The 23050-nt window shown below is 43.4% G+C and overlaps 1 protein-coding gene across 5 annotated transcripts in view; it reads right to left on the bottom strand.

Annotated features, from left to right (window-relative positions):
- The window catches only part of CEP170 (centrosomal protein 170), a 548658-nt gene that overhangs the window by 115125 nt on the left and 410483 nt on the right, over positions 1–23050 (bottom strand). For all 5 annotated transcript variants that reach the window (XM_078648584.1, XM_078648586.1, XM_078648587.1 and 2 more), the window contains one exon: positions 17723–17984. In XM_078648584.1, coding sequence (XP_078504710.1) covers positions 17723–17984 — 262 coding nt within the window. The remainder of the gene's footprint in view (positions 1–17722; positions 17985–23050) is intronic.

Genomic DNA, 23050 nt, shown 5'->3' with positions numbered 1-23050 from the left:
AGCCTTTATGAGAGGACTTAAATGCCCCCATATGCAATGGCCTTGCTTTTGTGTGGACATATCCCCTTTCGCAGACATGGCTAAGACTATGTCAGTGAAGAAATGGAAAAGAGGGGTATCTTCAGCGCTTGCCGACTTATACCCAGACAACGGATTGATTATGTTTGAGGACATGCAAATGATGTTTGGGCTCCAGGCGGGACAGATTCTCCAATACGCAAAGCTGACACATTTAGTCAGGGGAATCTGGACCTCCTTTCCCGACATCCTGCACCTCAACAGTACTGCTTTCCTCAGAGATGCAGATGACTGATCAAAAAATTTATACCAGGCGCTGCGTGCAGATAAACCGGACGAGCCATTGCCAATCCGACGCACTTGGAATGGACAAAGCGTGATGGGAGGTGTGACAGAGTTCGGAAGGTTTTTAGTAATGCACAATTTAAACTTATACAATATAACTACATCCACATGACATACCTCGCCTCGAAACAAGTTCAGAAAGCCCTTTTACCTCGCCTCGTTAAAAATACACAGGATATACCAGACTACCATGGCCACATGTGGCTGTTGTGGGTAGGCGGACGTGTGGGGAAAAAGGGCGGGCGCACGGCGGGGTCAGCAGAACTCAGGGGGATAGTTGTATAAGCACACAAAGTTAAAGTCTGAATGAATTGTTGGTGTTTAGTTATGTAATGTTGACTACGTACAGGAAGATACAGAAAACATGGACATTACGCTATGCAGGGCCATGATGGCATTAAAAGCAGTAAATACAATATATACATGTCCTGGACGCATATGTGGATCCTGTGACTTACTACACGTCGATGTGTTCCTCCTGTCCTTATTGCATATTTAAAGCTCAGTAAAAATATCTTTAAAAAATGCTGCTGGTTGACTGATTGGTAGAAAAGAAATGCTAATGCTGGTGAGTACAGGTGTGAGTTCACCAATCTTGAGACTGAGTCCCATCAAGGTGAAAACACAAATTATTACTGAACTGACATTTTATAAAGAGAAACAAGTTCAGAAAGCCCTTTGCATCTGATCTACAGGGTTCTAGAATTAAAAAAAATATTCAACAGGAAACAACCAGGTGCATGGTTATCCTCAGTCTGAGCAAGTGTAAAACATAATTTGTTGAGGATGAGACAGAGCAGGACAATAAGCCTGAAAACAGAAATAAATGCACCACAAGCCGGATTCTGAAATCATGCAAATAGGCTAATTCTACAAGTTGGTGCTTGTGCTGGAGAGGGCCACGAATCAAGATAGAGCAGTGGATGGAACCACAGCTAAGCATTTACTTCAGGTGGAGCAGGTCTGCATTTAAAATGGCTTATTACAATGGAGTGCAGTCTCCTAGAACCACCTACGGGGCCTTGGGGGTCTCTTCAGTTCCCCCTCTAACTGTGCACCACTTCCTAGGTGGGATAAAGTTTGTGCCGCTCTCATCTTTGCACTTGTGTCCCCGTTTGTAATGTATTGCAAGCGCATTGGCAAAGGCTTTTCCTTACTGACATGGCGCCACGCTGCCAATTAAATGAGGGGACATCCCATTTACATTGCATTAGGGTGAGTTAAGCCCCCAACCAAGAGGTATTCCATAAGGGCCGGGTACCTCTGGACCCTTCGACAATTTAAAAATACCCCAAGAGTAGAAAATGTGGGTGCAGAGTCCCATTGTGCCCCTGAGGAAATTCTATAAGAAGGTATCTGCAGATCTGGTGGCCTATTCTTACTTAAATGTGTCAGTCTCAACAGGAGGGTTGAAAATGCCAAATAGCAATCCTTCTATGTACGGAATATCCAGAAAAAAGTTTGTAGATTTGTGGCCATAGCCTTGTTGCTAGCTAAACGAGAATTGGCGATGCGGTGGGGCAGTAGACTGATCCCAACAACTGAAGCTTGGATGAATAGCCTTATATATTGCAACACCAACTCTGATTTGTTTGCTACCATGTTGCCCCTGACGGCTAGGCCTAAAGATATATGGTGTCCATTAAAGAAGTATTTGCTGGGAAAAAAACTAGCTGAATCCTCCCAGTCACACGATGGGATTGTCTCTACCGGAGTGGGCTGATTGATTATGATATTAAGTATGTACGTGGGAACATGTGCAGGTTGTGTTGTTCCTTGAACTTTGTATTAGGATGTTTTCCTAGATGTGTGCCTTCTCGCTGACTGGTCATGCAGGTTTTATATGACTGCTCTTAACGAATGCTGTATAAGTGTAAGATCGCCATTTTACCTTGTAATGATGGTACTGCTACATTGAGTAACTGTTGTGTGTGTACGTTTTACGAAATTTGAAAATGGTAAATAAAGTTTAATAAAAAAAAAAAAAAGAGCAATCCTTCCAACAGACATTTCTTAGGGGAGAAAAGCCTGTGCAAAACAGGCCAAACTTTGTGACATTTTCAGATCTACAGCTGAGATGCATGACAAAGGTAAAAACAAAATCCCACTGTTACTTAAAAGGATTTTTTTTTACAAGTTTAAGACAATATTTAATTCCGACCAAAACACAATTTAATTTTAAACCCCGAATTCAGCGGGTGTCAAACACAGGTGAAACCAATAACGGGATATTAATATTTCATGAGAATATAGTTTTCTTATACAAAGCTTGGGAAACCAAAGCAGAAAAATATAATGCATTGGAAGGAGTATCTATGGTTGCAAAAAGACAATTGCATTACATGAGAAACAGGGCCATCTAGTGGTAGTTTAAGGAATAGCAACTGTTCTGCTTTAATGCTGTAAAAGTAAATCAAGCTGGGAGGTTACGAGTGGCTAAATAAACATTTACAATATAGGAACAAAACTATTATTTTAATTTATTATATTTGATGAAAAGGTAGAAAAAACAATGTCCACCTATGATGGAAAATATAAACGACCCAACATTAGAAATGGTCAGAAAAGAAACTGAAAAGATAATCCTGACCACGTTTTTTAAAGAAAATATTTGGGGAAATAGGTTCTATAGTACTTATTCAGATTATTTTACGGAAGAAAAATTGGATCACGAATGCATGGGTGTCACTGAACCTATCATGTAATGAAGTAAATTGATGCATAATTGAATCCGTTGTATAGGAATTATGTACATACTGTTGTGTTCCTAGATATCTTTTATAATTTTTACATTTCCTATACCTGTTTATACTGTTTGAGTAGCCACATAGTCACATGGGTGTGGCAGTATAGATCATATAGATGATCCTCCACAGATGAGAATTACAAAATATATGGCATGACCTGCACAGAATTCTATGAAAACACCTCATTGCATGGGGGGACGTTTAGGGTGTCTCTCCTTGCCTGGTTTATGTACACACACTGTTAGTCACCTGAACGCCTTTGTATAGCTAAGACAATGTAGCAATGTATGTGGTGCAATTACATGCTAGTAACATGCAACCATTATACATTTTTAGAGCCCTGATGAAGTCGTGGGCTAATTGCCCTGACGAAACACATGTTGGCTGGGCGTGGTGAATAAAATCTGAATTGAAGAAAAACTACTATCAAGACTACTTCCAAATTGTTCTGTTTATTGCTTGTGTTGTTCTATTACCTACATCATTTACTCTGTAAAAGGCGACGTGTGCACAGATACCTGTTGTATCAATTGTGTTTGGATCTTGGTCCTAATTGGAGGTTTTAGGTTCTTCCTCCTTTCTGGGGCACCGTCAAAATAGTGGTTAGAAACTATAGATAAATAACGTCACACACGGGCGGCGCCAGTTGTGGATCAACAATTAAAAAACCTGTTCCGTGATCTTCAGACCTGCCCGAACTGCCAAGCCTGATCCTCCAGGAAAGCCAGGCCAGATCATAACTGAACCGAAACACAAGCAACCTAAGACCTGTTTCACCCTAGTTAGGTCTCATAAGCCAGGTATAGCTTGGTTCCAGTGGCACAGACGTGGGACCCGTGCACAGTGTGTCACTGAACTAAGCTGTACCGGACTGATCAGTGAATAACTAGGGTGGAACCAGTCCTGGGTTGCTTGTGGAAGGACCTGTTTTGGCAGTTTGGGCTGGACTTTTCCCAATGGAGCAGGGTCAAAAATGATTTGCATATAGAGAGGTCCAAACTAAGGTGCCACAGTGAGCAAAATAACGATGGATTGGGATGCGCTTAGAGACCAATCGGTGATAATGCGCTATATAAATATAATAAATAAATAAAGATGCAGCCCTGAATAATTACCAGTGGCCGAGAATAATTAAAGCATTCCATTCATAATTTTTTTGTGCACTTTATGTGTTGCTCCTACTGGGACCGGTAAGCCCAGATATGGGTCCCATGCACAGTGTGTCACTGGAACCAAGCTTTACCTGGCTGATGAGCCCACAACTAGGGCGAAAACGGTCCTAGGTTCAGGGAGGACTTGGCTTGGCAGTCCAGGCTGGACTGTTCCCATTGGAGCAGGATCAAGACTGATTTGCATATAGCTGGGTCCGAAATGAAGTGATACGGTGTGCAAAAAAACGAGGATTGGCTGAGATTAAATCAAGCATTCCATCTATCACTTTTTGTGTACGTTTTGTAGCAGTTGATTCGAGAATTTATTTGAATCAGGTAAGGTTGTACAGGTGGCATACTGCATTGCAAAGGAAACCGCACTCTTTACTGGAGGCCTTGCCGTCGTTTGCTTTTGAGGCTAGGTCTGGTGGCTTAGTGAACTAATGCATCCACTGTAGGGGTCTGTGTTCGACCTCATGGTCGCAGGTTCTAATCCCAGTGGGCCCACTCAGCCTTACATTCTTTGGAGGTCAATAAAATGAGTACCATTGAGTTGGGTAACAATAAACATCTGTTATTCAGCGCCAGGATACCCTTGGGTGAATGTGCGCTTAACAAATACAAGTTATGTTTTGCTGGCAGCGCAATGAAGGGAACTTAACACAGGCTCTTGAGGCCGCTGCAGCGTGCACAGACGAAGCCCTTTGGGGCACTCATTAAGTCAAAGAATATCTGAGAGATGTGGAAGACTCAGGGCACCCTCCTCACATTCTGCGGGGGGGGGGGGGAGAGCATCATTTTGCAGTACGCCACTGGTGCAATGGGAGTAGGTGCTCCTACTTTTCCGATGCCATCAGTCTTGCTTGCGTCCCTCTTCTGCTTTGGCCTTCGGTGAGATAGTGACATCACTAGCCATGGCATCTGCAGTTATGGTTCACCTTTCAGCTGTACAGTGAACACATGCAATGCGATAGAGGTAATCTTTCTGCTTTTACAGCTCTTTGGTTCCAGGTATGGTCTTGGAAAGCAAGTAGGTCGAAGCAATGAAGAACCGGTCATGGCGCATACAGCTCTTGGCCGAGCACCTAGTCCTAGTCCTCAGGTGTCTTGCTGATCACAACGCGGTAGCCACTAAAGTGCTTACACACATCAGCACTCGGCTTCTGACAAAGGCCCAAAAATACTGAACAGTTTCCAAGTGCTTCACTCACCACCATTTCTCTGCAATGGCTGCTCATGGGACCATCCTGCTCGTCTACGTTTCTTCTGGTCACAGAGTCTGCTATACGTAGTGGGGATTAGTGACTTATGATACATATCTGAACATGCGCTAGCGATTGATGAGTAATGGTGCACATCCGTACATGCACTAAAGGATGAGGCAAATACGGGCATGCACTATGGATTTTTGAGTAATGGTGCTAATTCTAACAAGCTTTAAGGTTTAGTGAGGGATGCTGCAATCTGAACATGCAATGAGGTTCACTGAGTGATGGGTGAAACCAAACATGCATTTATCGTTAGTGGGTGACAGTACAAATGCAAAAGTTACTTACTCGTAACCATAGTTGTCCAGAGAGGGTATCCTCCACAAATTCATAACCTTAGAATAATTCCCAGCTGCCAGGCAGGACCTGTGAAACACTCACATTTCACTTTTAAATCCCATTTCTTTTGCAAATATTTTTTCCCTTTCACCTTTTGGGGGAATACTTTTGAATATGATAAATGAATAAAAAAATAGTTATGAAAATTGAGGCACCCTGAGAAAAGAAGAGATTGCTGCTTTTTTGCTTTGGCTCAGCAGTCCATGGAGCCTTGCTCTTCAGAATAGAGAACTCTTCCTGTGAGAGGTTGTTTTACGCAGTTAATTTTTCTGATTCTAACAGACGGGACTGTGGAAAACTATTTTCTCACAATATTTTTGATTTTTAGCCATTCTTGTCCTACACCTCCGAGTCCGGTTTGGCGCCTCAACTAATTCCTCGCTTTTGTGAATCATTTTTTCAAATATACTTTTTCTTTTTCCTCACATAAGACCGTTTTATTATTGCACTTTCCATGTGGGTATCTAAAGTTTTTGTTTTATTTTAATGCTAAACAGACAGAAATAGGCTGCAATGATTTTTGTTTCTTTCTATCGTCGACTGCCTTTTTTTTTGTGGTTTTAAAAAAAAACTTTGTGGATGCCACAATTTTCAGTCCCGTAGTACGTTATATGACTATGTTCTTTCTGTTGGTTCTATGAGAAATTCGGACTAGACAAACAGAAAGCGAAATCGGAACAGGTGCAGAAGAAATGGACTTAAAAACAATTAGACACTGGGTGTGTCAGAGATCCAGCCTGGTACCCAAAAACATCCTAAGATTAAGAACACGGGGAGGATCCTTTGATGGAAAACTGAACATCACATGCACAAATGGTTATTGAGTGATGGTGCAAAGCACACTCTGGGCTGCAAGGGGGAGTCAAAAGGCAACTGACTCATCTAGCAATTCACTAATTTAGGCACTTACACATTGTAAATGTAAATGTAAATGTAGTTGAGCTTATATAGCGCACAGCTACCCGCAGTGGGTGTCCCGGCGCTTGCTTAGGGAACCCTTCCTGGTATTCCCCTGTGAGATAGCAGGGTATCCACAAGGTGAAAGTCAGGCATCCCGCCGCGAGGGGCCGTTGTGGAGATTAAGCAAGCTATTGCCCAGAGTCACAGAGTGTGAACCCGTGAGTCGAGGAGGCACAGGAGTGAGAATTATCGAGTCCGTGGAATTTTTAGCCCAAGACCCGCCGAGGCGGGGAATTGAACCCTGGTCCAGGACCGATCTCAGCTTCCGGGTCTGCTGCCTCTAACCCCTGAGCCACACTTCTCCACCTTCATCCAGACGGTCGATAACTCAAGCAGCATTCATTCATGCCTTCATCCCCATCCCTTCTTCCATTCATTCAGCCATCCATCCAAGCAACTGACCATTCGTGTATCCATTCACTCACTCGTCTTTCCAGCCAAGAGTCCTCCATTCATCCATCCAAGTGACTGTATACACAAACTTGCCAATCAATGAAAAATCACTTTTGCTTATTCAATAAATACGAATTGACTGTGTAGATGCATGCTTTGATAGTAACTCACTCCAAGTCTGAAAGCAAATGATTATTTGTTCCAGATGCAAGTTGTCTTATACGTTTCTCTTGCCGAGACACTGATATGTGGGAGGCAAACCCTGTTCTCCAGCATGTCAGACAGTTATGCACTACTCTATAAAAGATGCTGTCACTGTAAATTTACTGGCGAAAAACCCAGTGAAAGTATTCATCTAAATATGCTGCAGTGAGCACATCACACGTACCCACTCCTGGTGCAGCAAGTAACATTTTGGAGCTCGAAAACCAAGGCCTGGCGAGAGGCTCTAGGCCAACTCAGAGCGTTAAGGCCTACGATACATTTGCACTCTACTTTGAGACGACAAGGCGGGGCAACTGAGAGAAAGGGTTGAGCTCAACAGAACAGAGAGTGTATAAAGTGTCTTAGATAAAGAGAGCATTTATGGTGGTTTTCCTCTGGCAGTAGCACAGATGGAATGAGGGCAGTCAATGTGGGGAGAGGATGTGACCTTACGGCTAGGGTGGTCGACCTCGAAGTTGAGGAACCGGGTTTGAGTCTCGGCAGGGACGCTCAACATCCTGTGATTCTGGGCAAATTACTTAATCTCCCCATGCCCAACAAAAATGCGTGTGTCCGTCTGTGATGCAACTGGCACTCACGTAAAGTACGCTGATACCTTGAGGTCAAGTTTGCGCTATATAAAACTCAGAGAAAGAAAGAGAGGAGAAAATAAAACCCGAGATAAGTCCCTGATAGGCCCTCAGGGTCCAACACCGGCTGAAGCAAAGCAGGGCCCCTATAAAGCAATGGCGTTGGAGGTGCTAGTGGGAATTTGGGATTACAGGGCAGCACGCATTGGGGCAATTTTCCTGAACTGGTGAACAAAACCTACAAGAGAGTTCTGTTGGATCCCAACCATCAACAAAACAGTGCAGTACAGGTCCTGGCATAATGCACAAATGGAAAAAGCAGTCAGCCCAGTGGTGGTGGAGAGCAGATCAAATGTACTAAGACACTCATGCTAGGTCGGTGAGACACTGCAACTCAAAAGAAGTACTGAGCCACATTGGCATGTGGACAAAATCTGAGGCCCCTTCAGTTGGGATGAAAAACAGTAAGCCTGGCAAACACACATGGGGAAGATTGGCAGACCTAGCAGAAAATCTTGGGCGCAACAGTCCTAGGAGGAAGACTCGGAGTCTTTCTCCTAGGAGACTTGGAAGGCGCCCCCAAGCACACAGCTGAGTGGGTGAAAAAGAGGCGGGGACACCCTACAACATTGCAGAAGAAGCCAGGATTGGCCATCGAGGCACACAGCATGAAAGTAGCGGAAGTGAACAATTTACTTACCTTCGGTAATGCCTTATCTGGTAGAGACTCTGTCTAGCCGCAGATTCCTAACTGTAGAATTATACTCCAGCGTCAGACTGGATCCGGAAATTTGTCATGGGCAATACCCCTGCATGACTGTAAGGGGCATCATTCAGCTCCGCATGGCATCATCGGCGGCGTCCGCACTGGAAGTGACATGTGCCTATATAGGTGCTACCCCAGCGTGCTGACATCAGTTTCTTTTTGTGACTTTCCACGCCCGGAGCATGGAGCCACGAAGAATACTGGCCAGTGGTGTATGAATCTAGGGCCCTGAAACAGGAACAGCCCTGTCCCTAGAAATTCATTCACAGAGCAAGAAGGCTAGGTGGGTCGGTAAGTGAATTTTTCATCAGATAGAGACTTCTAGCCCCAAGATTCTGTACCTTGGACTAGATATCCAAGCAATACCTACCCGGAAGAGTGTTTGCAAAACAATTTCACACCAAAAAGTCCTGTAGGGCCAAACGGGCAAAGTGCCTGTCACCCGACTGTCCAGGCAGCAGTGCTTTGTGAATGTGTGCAGAGAGGCCTACGCTGCTGCCTGCCAAATGTCCAGTACCGGGACTCTACGTGGTAATGCAGTGGTCGCAGCCTTTGCTCTTGTCGAATGAACACACAAACCTTTTGGGGGTTGCTTCTTGGCCAATGCATAGCAGATTTTAATGCAGAGCATGATCCATCAGGAGATGGTCCATTTCTACACGGCCTTCCCTGTCTTGGCCCCAACATACCTTACAAAAAGTTGATTGTCCATCCGGACAAGTTTAGTGCGGTCAATGTAGAACGATAAAGCTCTTTTTAGGTCCAGTCGGTGGAGTCTCTCCTCTTCCTTAGAAGAATGAGGAGGATCGTAAAAGGTATCAAAGTGAAGGACTGGCCTATGTGGAAAGGGGTGACTACCTTCAGCAAGAAGGATGTTCAAGTCAGAAGTAACAGCTTGTCGGGGAAAAACAACATTTAGGAAGGCTGAGAGGTCAGTGCCTGTAGCTCCCTGATCCTCCAGGCAGATGTACGTGCCACCAGAAAGGCCGTCTTCATGGTGAGGATCCTAAGAGGTCAAGAATGAAGTGTCTTAAAGAGAGTGCCCATTAAGAAAGTAAGAACCAAGTAAAGTTTCCATTGAGGCATAACTAATGGAGCTGGGGACACATGTGCTGTAGACCTTTAAGGAACCAATTTACAATAGGGGACTTGATGAGAGAGGCCTGATCTGGCGGCCGCAAAAAAAGCGAATTTGGCAGATAAATAACCCCTCAAAGTGCCCGATGCAGAGCCCTGCTGAGCCAGGTTTAGGATAAACAAAAGAACCTGGGAAGAGGAAGCAGATAAGGAATCAAACTGTTTCCCACACACCATGCCACAAATGTATTCCAATGTCTGGCGTATACCAGTGGAGAGATGTTGAGGTGCCAAGAGAACACCATAGACTTCGGGCGGAAGGTCGAAAGCTGTCAACTGTTGCTGCTCAATCTCCACGCATGAAGGCGGAGAGTTGACAGGTTTGGGTCGAGTATCCTCTCCTGTTACTGCGACACAAGATCCTCCTGAAGGGGCAGTCTAATCAGATATTTGACTGCCATGCTCAACAGCTCAGGAAACCAAACTCTCTGAGCCCAGTCCAAAGACACAAGGATATCTTGGGCCCAGTCACTCCTAATCTTCTTGAGAACTCTAGGCAGAAATAGTATGGGTGGCAAAGTGTACAGGAGGGCTGAAATCCACTCCGAGAAGAAAGCCGCCTTGGACACTCTAGCATGCAAAAATGCAGATATTGTACGTTCTCGGATTTGGCGAACAGAGTGAACCAAGGCTCTCTCAACTGCCGAAAGAGACCTTGCACCACCTCCGAGTGGAGATGCCATTTGTGATCTGATAGACATCTTCGGCTGAGTTTGTCCACCCTGGAGTGCTGAGCCCGCCAGGTGTTGAACCACCAGGGATATGCCCTGATATTCCAGATGTGCCCGGAGGCGCAGGGTCTCCCGACAAAAGGTCCATGACCCCGCCCAGTTTGTTGCAGTACCACATGGCGGTATTGTCCTTGAACACCTGCACAAGCCTTCCCTTGATGGAGGATAGAAAGCTTTCAATGACAGCTGGATTGCGCGGAGCTCCAATAGGTTGATATGGAGTCTGAATTCCACAGGATACCAGAAGCCTCTGATCTCCACCTCTCCTAGATGGCTGCCCCATCCCAGGAGTGACACTTCTGTCCTTACTGTCAGAGCTGGTTGGCGAAAGGGGCGAGGTCTGCATCTGACCCAATCGCAGTTTGTTAACCAACTTTGAAGATCTTTTACAGTGCCCTCTGAGATCTGGACCGCGTGGGAGAGATCTCCCGATTTTGCAGCCACTGGAATTTCAGGCCCCACTTCAGAGCTCCAATAGGTTGATATGGAGTCTGAATCCCACAGGATACCAGAAGCCTCTGATCTCCACCTCCCCTAGATGGCTGCCCCATCCCAGGAGTGACACTTCTGTCCTTACTGTCAAAGCTGGTTGGCGAAAGGAGCGAGGTCTGCAACTGACCCAATCGCAGTTTGTTAACCAACTTTGAAGATCTTTTACAGTGCCCTCCGAGATCTGGACCACGTGGGAGAGATCTCCCGATTTTGCAGCCACTGGAATTTCAGGCCCCACTTCAGAGTCCACATATGCCAGTGGGTATGCGTCTCAAGCAAAATGCAGGAGGCCTCGATGCCCAGCAGCCGCGAAGTCAGTCTCACCAAAATCCAGATTGGAGTCTGAAACATAGGTATCAGTCTGACTATCCTGGACGCGCCCCTTCAGAAGGGTAAGCCCGAAACTGCATTGAGTCCAGAACAGCTCTGATGAAAGTGAGGGCCTTAGAAGTGGTCAGGTGTGACTTCGGCAAATTTATAGTGAATCCCATTGACCGCAGGAGGTCTGCCGTAGTCTTGAGGTGGGAGATGACCACCTGGGACAAACACGCCTTCAACATCCAGTCATCGAGACAGAGGAAGATCAGCACCCCTGCTCTCTATAGATGATCTGCAACCACAGTTGGATCACTGACATAATATCGAGGGTCAGAATATCGACTTGCCAAAATATCGATGACAAAATATCCACAGACAGAATATCGAGTTTGTATCTACAAACAGGTAAGTACAAAAATATCGAGTTAAAAATATCGTTTACAAAAATATAGTTTTTAAAAATATCGACTTTATTAAAAACAGTGTTAAATTAAAATAATATTAACAATTCATTACTAAAATATACTTAAAAATACTTGAATTAACTTATAACAATTAAATAATTAATGAAAGTTATAAAAACATTTTTTACAATCATATTTGTTAAAACATATATATATATATAGTAACATAATATAATTAAATAATATCCAATATTATTACCGTACGATAGCAGGAGTGTAAAAAATAATATTCCCACTCCAGAGTGCAAAAGTAGGGAAAGCGTTGGATAGCGTAGGGGTTAAAATTACTATTCCCACTCCAGTGGGTGCAACAGAAGGGAAAGCGTTGGATAGCGTAGGGGTCAAAATTACTATTCCCACTCCAATGGGTGCAACAGTGGGGAAAGCGTTGGATAGCGTAGAGGTAAAAATTACTATTCCCACCCCAGTGAGTGCAACAGTAGGGAAAGCGTTGGATAGCGTAGGGGTAAAAATTACTATTCCCACTCCAGTGGGTGCAACAGTAGGGAAAGCTTGGATTGCGTAGGGGTAAAAATTACTATTCCAACTCCAAAGAGTGCAACAGTAGGGAAAGCGTTGGATAGCGTAGGGGTAAAAATTACTATTCCAACTCCAAAGAGTGCAACAGTAGGGAAAGCGTTGGATAGCGTAGGGGTAAAAATTACTATTCCCACTCCAAATAGTGCAACAGTAGGAAAAGCGTTGGATAGCGTAGGGGTTAAAATTACTATTCCCACTCCAAAGAGTGCAACAGTAGGGAAAGCGTTGGATAGCGTAGGGGTAAAAATGACTATTCCCACTCCAGGGAGTGCAACAGTAGGGAAAGCGTTGGATTGCGTAGAGGTAAAAATTACTATTCCCACTCCAGTGGGTGCAACAGTGAGGAAAGCATTGGATAGCGTAGGGGTAAAAATTACTATTCCCACTCCAGTGAGTGCAACAGTAGGGAAAGCGTTGGATAGCGTAGAGGTAAAAATTACTATTCCCACTGAAGTGGGTGCAACAGTGGGGAAAGCGTTGGATAGCGTAGGTGTAAAAATTACTATTCCCACTCCAGTGAGTGCAACAGTAGGGAAAACGTTGGATAGCGTAGAGGTAAAAATTACTATTCCCACACCAAAGAGTGCAACAGTAGGGAAAGCGTTGGATAGCGTAGGGGTTACAATTACTATTCCAACTCCAAAGAGTGCAACAGTAGGGAAAGCGTTGGATAGCGTAGGGGTAAAAATTACTATTCCCACTCCAAAGAGTGCAACAGTAGGGAAAGCGTTGGATAGCATAGTGGTAAAAATGACTATTCCCACTCCAGAGAGTGCAACAGTAGGGGAATTAAATACTTCATATATTATTTCAATAACTATAAATTAATAACTATAAAAAATTTATTAAAAGTAATTACCAATTTAATATAATATAATTAATCAATTAAAATTACAAATTAAAATTAATTATTACAATTATTTACCTATTAATACAAATTAATTTCAAATTAACAATTAATAATTTAACATTTAAAAATTAATTAGCAATTAATTCAAATTAAATACAATTAAATAAATTAATTTATTTAATTAATTATAAATACATTATTTCCCACCCTATTCCCCTATAAACCCACAACAGAAAATAAACATAATTAGCAGTTAATCAATTAAATACAATTAATTGGCAATTTAAATTTAATTAATTACCCATAAAAAATAATTAACAATTAATTCTAAATAAATACCAATAAATAATTTTACATATTTAATTAATTATAAATAAATTACTTTCCACCCTATTCCCCTATACACCCACAATCCGCTACAGAAAATAAATTAGTAAAATTAACATAATTAGCAATTAATTAAAATTAATTGCCAATTAAAATTTAATTACCAAATATAAATTAACAATTAATTAAAAATGAATACCAATAAATAAATGTACATATTTAATTAATTATAATTAAATTACTTCCCACCCTACTCCCCTATAAACCCACAACCCGCTACAGAATTAAATTAAGCAAAAATTAAAAAAACTAAAATCATTAATTAAAATAAATTATAACAAATACACACTTTTCACACATATAACATAAAAAACACTATAAAAATTCGATATTAAAAATCCGATAATTTTAATAACCTATATTATATACTTCGATATTTTAACTGTCTATATTTTTAACATTCGATATTACATTACTTACCTTAAAAACGATATTTTTGATGTCTATATTCTGTCCATTCGATATTTTGTCCATTCTATATTTTAAACTCGATATTATGTCCATTCGATATTTTGTAGTCAATGTTTTGACTGTTTACCACCACAGTCATCACCTGAACATCTGAGATGTGCTGGTAAGGCCAAAGGTGAGATTGGTAAGCTACTGTGAAAAGCAGGTAACGTCTATGGGCAGGCAGGACAGCAATGTGGAAATATGCGTCCTGCAAGTCCAACGCTACCATCCAGCCTCCCGGGTCCTGGGCAGACAGGACTTGTTCGAGCGTGAGCAGTTTGAATTTCTCTTCTTTCTGGAAAAAACTGAGGGCGCAAGTCTAGGATAGGACGCAAACCTTTGCCCTTCATAGCCATCACAAAGCAGAGGCAATAGCAACCACAAGACCTACTCCTGCTGCGACGCACTCTATTTGGCTCCCTTGGCCACGCCAGCTGTCACTTTCTGGCAGAGTAAGAAAAGATGGTCCTCCGTCAGCCTGTTGCAAGTGGGTGGCATGGATGGCGGTGTGGTCATGAAGGCAAGGAAGTAGTCCCTCTGGACAATCTGGAGAACCTGGCGTTTGGATGTTATTGACCTCTAGTAGGGCAGGTGAAGGCGTATCCTGCCTCCAACGATGGTCACAGGGAAAACTAAAGAGGATTCGAGGATGCGGCAGCCAGGGGAGTGCTGGAGTGGCATGACCTCTTGCTGCCTGACCCACAAGGTCTGTGGGCAGTGCATCCTCTGCCACATAGGGGCTGAGAAGCCAGCGTGGCATTGTGGCTAGGCGGGTAGAGAAGCGGCTGTAAGCCACTTCCATGGCAACAAAAGGAGCAAAAGGGAGACTGCGGTTCGTGAGGGGACCGGAAAAGGCCTAAGGACCGCCCGCAGCTCTGCTTTCTTTAAAGCGCTACGGCTCTGAGTTCCAAAGAGATGGGAGCCATCAAAGGGCATGTCTATAAACAAAGAGAGTATAAAGGATATTAAGATATTAAAGGTATGTTCCTTTTATCCATACATGGGGGCAAATAAATGTAATGTAGGATCTGTAGAACTCTTATAAGAAATATAAAAGTGCAATGTGTATTAATTATTAAAACACTTAAGATATTAAAAATTATGGAAGTATTAGAAATATGATATGATAACATTAGTTATGGTAAATATTTGTTAAGTATTGTATAACTCTGTAACTAGCCGCATTGATGTATTCCTCTCTTCTGTGTTTATCCATTTTAAAGAGATACAGGATAGCAATAGAGCAGGTCCCCTTCTGTGGCGGGGTTTTCTTTCACACTAGTTCCTGTAGTCATTTTATTCTGTGATTTCGGATTTAATGTGTTGCGATTATGGTCTTTTTATATACTATTTTACATTATGGTCTTTTTACTATATGACTTGTTGGTTGTACAAATTTATGTTAGTGTGTGGTTTCTTATTTGTGTTCTTTGTATATTATTTACAGCCCTGACGAAATTCAAATGCTTGTTTAAACGAAACGCATTGGTTTGATGCCTGTTAAAATGTGAATATTATGAATATGAAACGAAGGAAAAATAAAAAATATTTTTAAAACACAACTCAGGATTTGTGGACTGCTATATATCCGGGTGCACCATTCCACTTCTTTGTAAAGACAAAATAGATTATTCTCCAGTCATAATGGCTGAAATAGCTAGATCTGCATCCAGTCTTCTTTTTGGCTTGCCAGCAGGAGCCAAGATATTTACACCTTGAGGTGTGGATCATCAGAACACCTGCATTCAGGAATAGTGTTTTTCAGCGTAGAATTCGTTTTACAAGAGAAAGGCACTCAGCGACGTTGGGGTACATTTGAAAACCTATAGCAGCTTGTTGGCCGCTAGTTTGAAAACAGAAAATACCTAATTTGCTCTACCAAGTCCCATAAAAGGTGGGGTGCAAACTTGTCAGCAGGGCTATTTGTAAAGATAAACTATCTACATAAAATAGCCCAAGTGTCAGAAGACAGCTAATATCACTAGGACTCAAATTCTGGGTGTTCTGTATGCCCGAGACATTCTTACTGTCTACTAAAGGGTGGCCTCACACTCCAGTGTAAAGCATGCAAACAATGTGGTTCCCAATAATATTTCTGTGGGATGAAATCCCAGTACAAAGATGCTTAGGTTGCTTGAAACCTTTCACATATACTGTGACTCCATGTTTGTTAGGTCAGTTTTTACACTTAACAACCAAAGTTTTTAGAGATGAGCCGTTGTAGCATTGGTAGGTAAACTGGAGTGTTCCAGATTTCATAGCATATCAATCAGTGGTTTAATGCATGAAGAGATAAATATGACTGACCAGGGTAATTCTATATTTTAAGTAGCTCTGAAATAATCTGTTGAAGACATAAATGAGCTCACACGTGGATTTGAAAAAACATGAAGAGCATGAAACTTGTCATTGCTTCAGCCAAGTGACATGCACCATGAGATTGTTATTTTAAGAACACACATTTGCAAAGCCAATAGGTATGTCTTTTGAATAGCGGACACCCACACAAAAAGGACAAGCACACATTGAACACATGAATGAATAGGTTGACAAATCAACACACGTATACGCATACACGTATTAGCATAGATACAGGCGCACGGTCTCACAAAATACCAAGCATAGTGACACTGATGCAGATGATGGCCGCCATGCACAACACACAGACCAACAATCATGCAGGAACATATCATTCCTGCGAGAATGTAGCACATGCAGCCAAACAAGCACACAGACAAACAGGAAGCCATAAGCATGCCAGAAACATACAAACATCAATAGACACCTATGAACACAGACAACTGGCAAAATGACAACCAGGCGTACAGACCAATTGTATAAAGGCACCTCATGCACACAGATCACTGGGATGGTGGAAGGAGGAAAGCGCGTCTAAGGGAAGAAGTGGGACGAATGGAAGGAGGTTGTGAGGCAACGTGGGATCAACAGTTTGGAAAACACTCACTTAGTCAGGGTTACTGTTCTAAAAAAAAAAAATTAAAAACATACATTTGGTGTTCGTGAGGTAGTTAAATTGCTTCGTCAAACTTGACAAAATATCTGACAAACTAAAGTAAACTGTTTATGCCTTTTCTGTGCTCTAAATTCCTCATATGTGTTCACTCTCGTTTGAAAGTATGCAACAGTGCAAACATTCTTTGCATGGTCTTTCGAACACAATCGGACAAAAAAAAATCGACAGCCTAGGAGACAACCAGTATACCACTTTCAAATAAACTTCTGCAGTGATGGCAAATGCCTGAAACCAGTGTGAAACTCCAAGCATCATGCATTTAATTTTTGAACAAATAGCATTGACAAGGCCTATAATCTGATATTCCAGCACCAACATCTTTCTTTTTGATTAAACACGGCATTTAGCACTATTGGTCCCATTAAAATAAACTATGCAGAAAGACTCCCTTTATATAAATACAAAAAGGCACGTTAGAGAAAACACCCCATGCAATGCTCTGTCTGTGCTCTCACAATAGACAAGAGCACAGACAGGATAAAACACGTGCTACTTAAAATATACATATTTTATACATTATGCTTGTAATATATACCTTGCTATTTCTTCGCGATGAGCAGTCCAGTCCCGAATGTAATCTTCTTGCTCCTTCATGCGATGTTTGAGGGCTGCGGCTGGTGGGTTGACAGGGGTGGCTAGTTTGCTGGCCACTGGGCTGGGCGTGCTCTGCAACCGAGGGCTTTTCACAGCTGGTGACGTTCGTAGGCGTGCATGTTTTGGGGAGTTACGATTAGAAGCAAATTCATCTTCTGAAGTGGAAGCACACTCGGAAGGTAGGCGTCGCCATCTTGAGTTTGCTAAACATGTTTTGCAACGGGAAACATATACGAAATTAGCCCTTCAAAGAAAATAATCTTTATACAAAAAATGACAAGTAGCTTATTTCCTTAAGGTGTTTCTTATTGTTAACATCTTCCTGCAGATTAGGACTTTAAAAACATCCACAGGTGTAATATGAGAGTGGAAAACAAACCATGCAGGCATCATCAACTAACACGGCTTTGCTGCATACGTCCACTAATTTAGTTTTTTGGGGTCACACATGCAACAGCGCATGCGCCGCATGTGCTCTCACTTGCGAGAAATATTGTATATAAGGGGCTTGCTTCCCGTGCACTGCTTAACATTCATTAGCTTCATTGACACTCTTATTTGCTACCTTCTAATTCGCCAGTGCATGCTTGCTTCACTTCTGCTTCTTTAGGCTGGAGCACGGACCAAGTACTGATTGCTTCAGCTTGATTGCTGTCCCTACACTGGCAGCGCTTTGATTGAGGTACTACTTTTATTTTTTTCTTCTTCCCTGCCACCCTTGTTGAAGCACTTGACATTTGCAGCTATGTTTTAATATGCCACACACAACTCAAGTCAAGTCAAGTCAAGGATCTTTATTCAGTGATTAAAAAACACCATAAAAGCAAATGTATATACACAATTAAAACATGATTACATATTATCTAGACCCGACTCATAATTATACAAATACCAATGGTTTAAAAAAGCTTTACATAGTTCATGATCAGGCCAGACCTCTTGTTTTCCTTAATCTCAGTGAGGCCTTTAAAAAATGTATTACACTGAACAATGTGCGGGGGTCGTTCGCCCTTTGTAAAAAGAGTAGAGCAGCTTTAGCTTGTCTCAGCTTGGCTTCTTTTAAAATAGCCACCAAAAACCTACGACTAGATGTAGCATAAAAAGAACACAAAAGTACAAAAGGAAGGGTGTCCTGCGGAGACCTATTGTCGCAGCCGCAGGCACCCTTCTGCTCAACTGATAATGTAAAACCTGGTGGATCAGCTAATAAATTAGGTAAAAGATTGAGCTTAAAACGAGACATTAAAAACCTCTCCTGAGCATTATACATAATGTAAAGGTACGGCTCCATTCCCTCCGTGGTCATCACAAGGTCATGGGCAATTACTGAGCGTTTGGTCCCTTCAAATGCTGCTCTGCAAGTGGTTCTCCAGTCCAGAAACGCTCTCTTGATTTTGGGTTTGTCCCGAGGTAAAATTGCTGTGGGGTTTATAAAAAGATCCTTCTGGGCCAGGGCTTCCAAGGTAGTCTTCACATATTTCAGCCACGATATTTCCAGACATTTATCCCTGTCCAGGCAGTCTCTTAGGATTAGTCTGCTCAATGCTTCCTCATGGTTTACCCAAATTTTTATCCATGCCATAATTGGTCTGAGCTTGACTAGGTCCTCAATGTATGGCCTCCCTAGTTCCCTGTGAGCAATTACAGTAAGAGTACTCCGGGGTATTTTCAAGATGGATCGCAAGTATTTCTTTTCCTCCCGCTGCAATTGGTCAACATTAACAAAGCCCCACACTTCCGAGCCATATGTGGCTTTGGAGCAGCATATAGAACTAAACAAGTTCATGATTTGTTCGGGGGACCAATGACCCAGCCTGCGCCCATAACCTGCTATGGCACCATTTGAGGATATCAGTCTGCTACATCGTTCTTCTACCAGGGAATCAGATTTTAGTGACCCGTCAAATAGCAGGCCAAGGTATGATTGATTGATTGATTGAAAATAATTTATACCGCGCAAAACAATAACCCGGAGGTATCAAGGCGCCTAACAATAAAATCAGAAAATAGAACCATTCATCCACTACACATAGGCTTGCCGGAAGAGGCGAGTTTTAAGTGCACCACGAAATGCCTGTAATGTGGGTAGGGACCTGAGATCAAAAGGAAGTTCGTTCCACCATTTAGGGGCAAGGGTGGAAAAGGCCCTGCCACCCCATTTAGCTTTTCTTATGCGAGGGGCTGACAAAAGCATTTTCCCGGAGGAACGCAAGTTCCTTCCAGGGATGTAGTTGGAAATGATGGAGCTTACTCCCGAGTCACTGTTTTTTGTAATGACTCTATATGTCATGCACAGGACCTTGAACCGTACTCGGTATTCTACAGGAAGCCAGTGCAATGTTTTCCTGGCTAACGTAGCCGAAGTACGTCTGGGAGCGTCCAAGACAAATCTTGCCGTGGCGTTTTGGACCACCTGTAAGCGCTGCAGGAGGCTCTTATTCAGCCCCGCATACAGCGCATTACAATAGTCTAGCCGCGAGCCTATTAATGCCACAGCTACCTGCTTTCTGGATTGTAACGAGAGATATTTCCTAATCCTCCGCAGGGTGTGGATTAGGCCCCAGCAGGTGGAGATGGTTCTGCTCACCTGTCCATTCATGTCCAGGACTGGGTCTATCATCACCCCCAGGTTCTTGGCAGAAGTAGTGGGGGAAGGACAAGCTCCAAGCGAGTTGGGCCACCAGCTATCTGACCAGATGTTGTTGTTCCCTCCAAACACCATCACCTCAGTCTTCTCCCCATTCAGTTTAAGAGAGTTCTGAATCATCCAGTGACCAACCGCCTCCATACAGGATCTAAACTTGGAGGTGGTCTGCACGTCTGAATGGGAGAGAGAGACGAGGATTTGGGTGTCATCAGCATAGGAAACTACCTCCATCCCGAAAGATCTTATAAGTCTGGCCAGTGGGGTCACATAGATGTTAAACAGGGTCGGACTAAGAGCCGACCCTTGAGGGACCCCACAAAGCACAGGTCGGGATGGAGATAGAAACTCACCCAGTTTGACTCTTTGCTCCCTCCCAGCAAGGAAAGAGGTCAGTAGATCCAAAGCTGCCCCCCCCACCCCCACGTCCCTCAGACGAGATGTAAGTACTGAGGGGGAGAGGGTGTCGAAGGCAGCAGTCAGATCCAAAAGGACCAGGAGGGTGGTCTGGCCCCCATCCACTGTCCTACGGATGTTATCGAGCACAATGGTGAGGGCCGACTCGGTACTATGTTCCCTCCTGAATCCATGCTGGGAGGAGTCCAAGCAGCCCGAGCATTCCACAAAGGCCGCAAGATGCTTGTTCAGGTGTACTTCAAGCATCTTAGCCGGAGCGGGAAGCAACGAGATAGGGCGGAAGTTTTTTAAGACCTCCGGGTCAAGGGAGGCCTTTTTTAGCAGAGGTTTTACCACTGCCTTCTTCCACTCCAACGGGAAGACACCATTTCTTATAGCTAGATTCATTATCTCCAGCAGCGGTGGTAAAAGGGTCTCCCTACACTGCTTGATGATTTTCAGTGGGCAAGTATCCATGGGGGAACCGGATTTGATCTTATTAGTCAAGATTTCAAGATCCTCAAGAGTAATAGGTGGAAAGGAGTCCAAGGAGCCCAATGAAGAGGAGTCGGTGGTTAGCATGTTTATCTCAGCCACGACAGTGGGTACACTAATGCAGGCTCTTTGTTTCTCAAGAGCTAGGTGGATGTCCTCTATCTTCGTGTGGAAAAAAGAGGCAATCCTATCACATAGGTCCTGCGAAGGCACGACAGGGTCAGGGGCCTGTAGATTGACGAGGGAGTCAACAATTTTGAAAAGCTCCTTCGGCGAAGAGAGCGAGGATGTCAGGGTCACAAAGTAATCCTGTTTAGCCTGCACGATCTCAGCCTTATATTTCCTGATAAGGACTTTGTGAGCCTCTTTATTCTTGAGGTCCCAACTGGAGTGCCAGAGCCTCTCCTTCCTCCTTACCTCTTGTCTGAGGAGCCTAAGGGAGTCGAAGAACCACGGGGCAGATGGTTTCTTCCTGGCTCGGCGGCGGGTCAGTGTAGGGGCCAGTTCATTCATAGCCTCAGTAATAACATACTCAAAATGACCAACTGCAGTCTGTACATTATCCATGGCTGGGGTAGAAAGACAAGCAGCCCAGGGCTCAAACGAGTGACTGTTAATATTCCTGAAGTTTCTCGCCATTTCCACAACGTGATTTCCCTTTTTGCCTCCTTCCTCCCTCTCATACTGCAGATGAAATGGAATTGCAAGGTGGTCAGACCAGGACAAGTGCAGCGGATCCTTCGTGGTAAGACGGACGTCATTTGAGAAAATTCCATCCAACATATGGCCTGCCCGATGAGTGGCCCCGCGGACTAACTGCACAAGTCCACAGGACGTCAACCCTTCAGTAAGACTTAAAGTATCGGAGACATCATGTCGTTCTAGATGGTAGTTAAAATCGCCAAGGATGGTGAAATTCTCCCGACCAAAGTATGGTTCCAGAACCTGCAAGAGACTGGAGGTAAAGCCAGTTCGCGGGCCTGGTGGTCGATATATTAGGATACCACTGAGTAAGGGGCGCTGTACTTCCTTTATAGTGAAATAAAGTGCTTGAAAACACTCCGGAAAGTATGAAAAAGACACTACCTTTTCTAATGTGTGGTTCCCTATTCTATAAGAGAACTTATTGCATGGTTTTGTGCCACCCAGCATTACGTAGGACTTGCTTAAGTTCACGGAAAGATCTAATGTTTCCATGAATTTGGCAAATCCGTGAATTAGGGTCTGTAAACTCTTCGGAGTACGGGCTAGGAGGACCGCGTCATCCTCGTACAAAAGCACTGGGATATGACGCGTCCTATTCTCGGGCAATCTGTCTTCAAGGCAACCAGAGCCTGCTCTAAGTTGTTAATATAGAGCGAGAACAAGAAGGGGGCAAGAATACAGCCCTGCCTCACCCCACTAGTACATGGGAAAGGTTCTGTATTCTCCCCCTCCGTGTTATAGCGGACCTTGGCAGTGGTTTCCCGATGTAGTTCTCTAATCTCTAAGAATATTAATTAGGCCCGGATCAATTCCCAAATTACCCATCAAGGCCCAGAGTGTTTCCCTGTTGACATGATCAAAAGCGGCTGCCAAGTCCATAAACCCCAGGTAGATCGCTTCATTGCTGGTTTTAGTGTATTTGGCTACCAACAGGTAAAGGTTCAAGCATTGATCACTTGTGGACCTCCCTGTCCTAAAACCGTACTGGGTGTCCGAGAGAATACCATGTTCTTCAGTCCACTCCGTGAG

Source organism: Lissotriton helveticus, chromosome 6 (genome assembly GCF_964261635.1).
Source record: "Lissotriton helveticus chromosome 6, aLisHel1.1, whole genome shotgun sequence".
Classification (NCBI taxonomy): domain Eukaryota; kingdom Metazoa; phylum Chordata; class Amphibia; order Caudata; family Salamandridae; genus Lissotriton; species Lissotriton helveticus.
The sequence above is the reverse complement of the archived record's forward strand: the minus strand, read 5'-3'. Positions and strand labels throughout refer to the sequence as shown.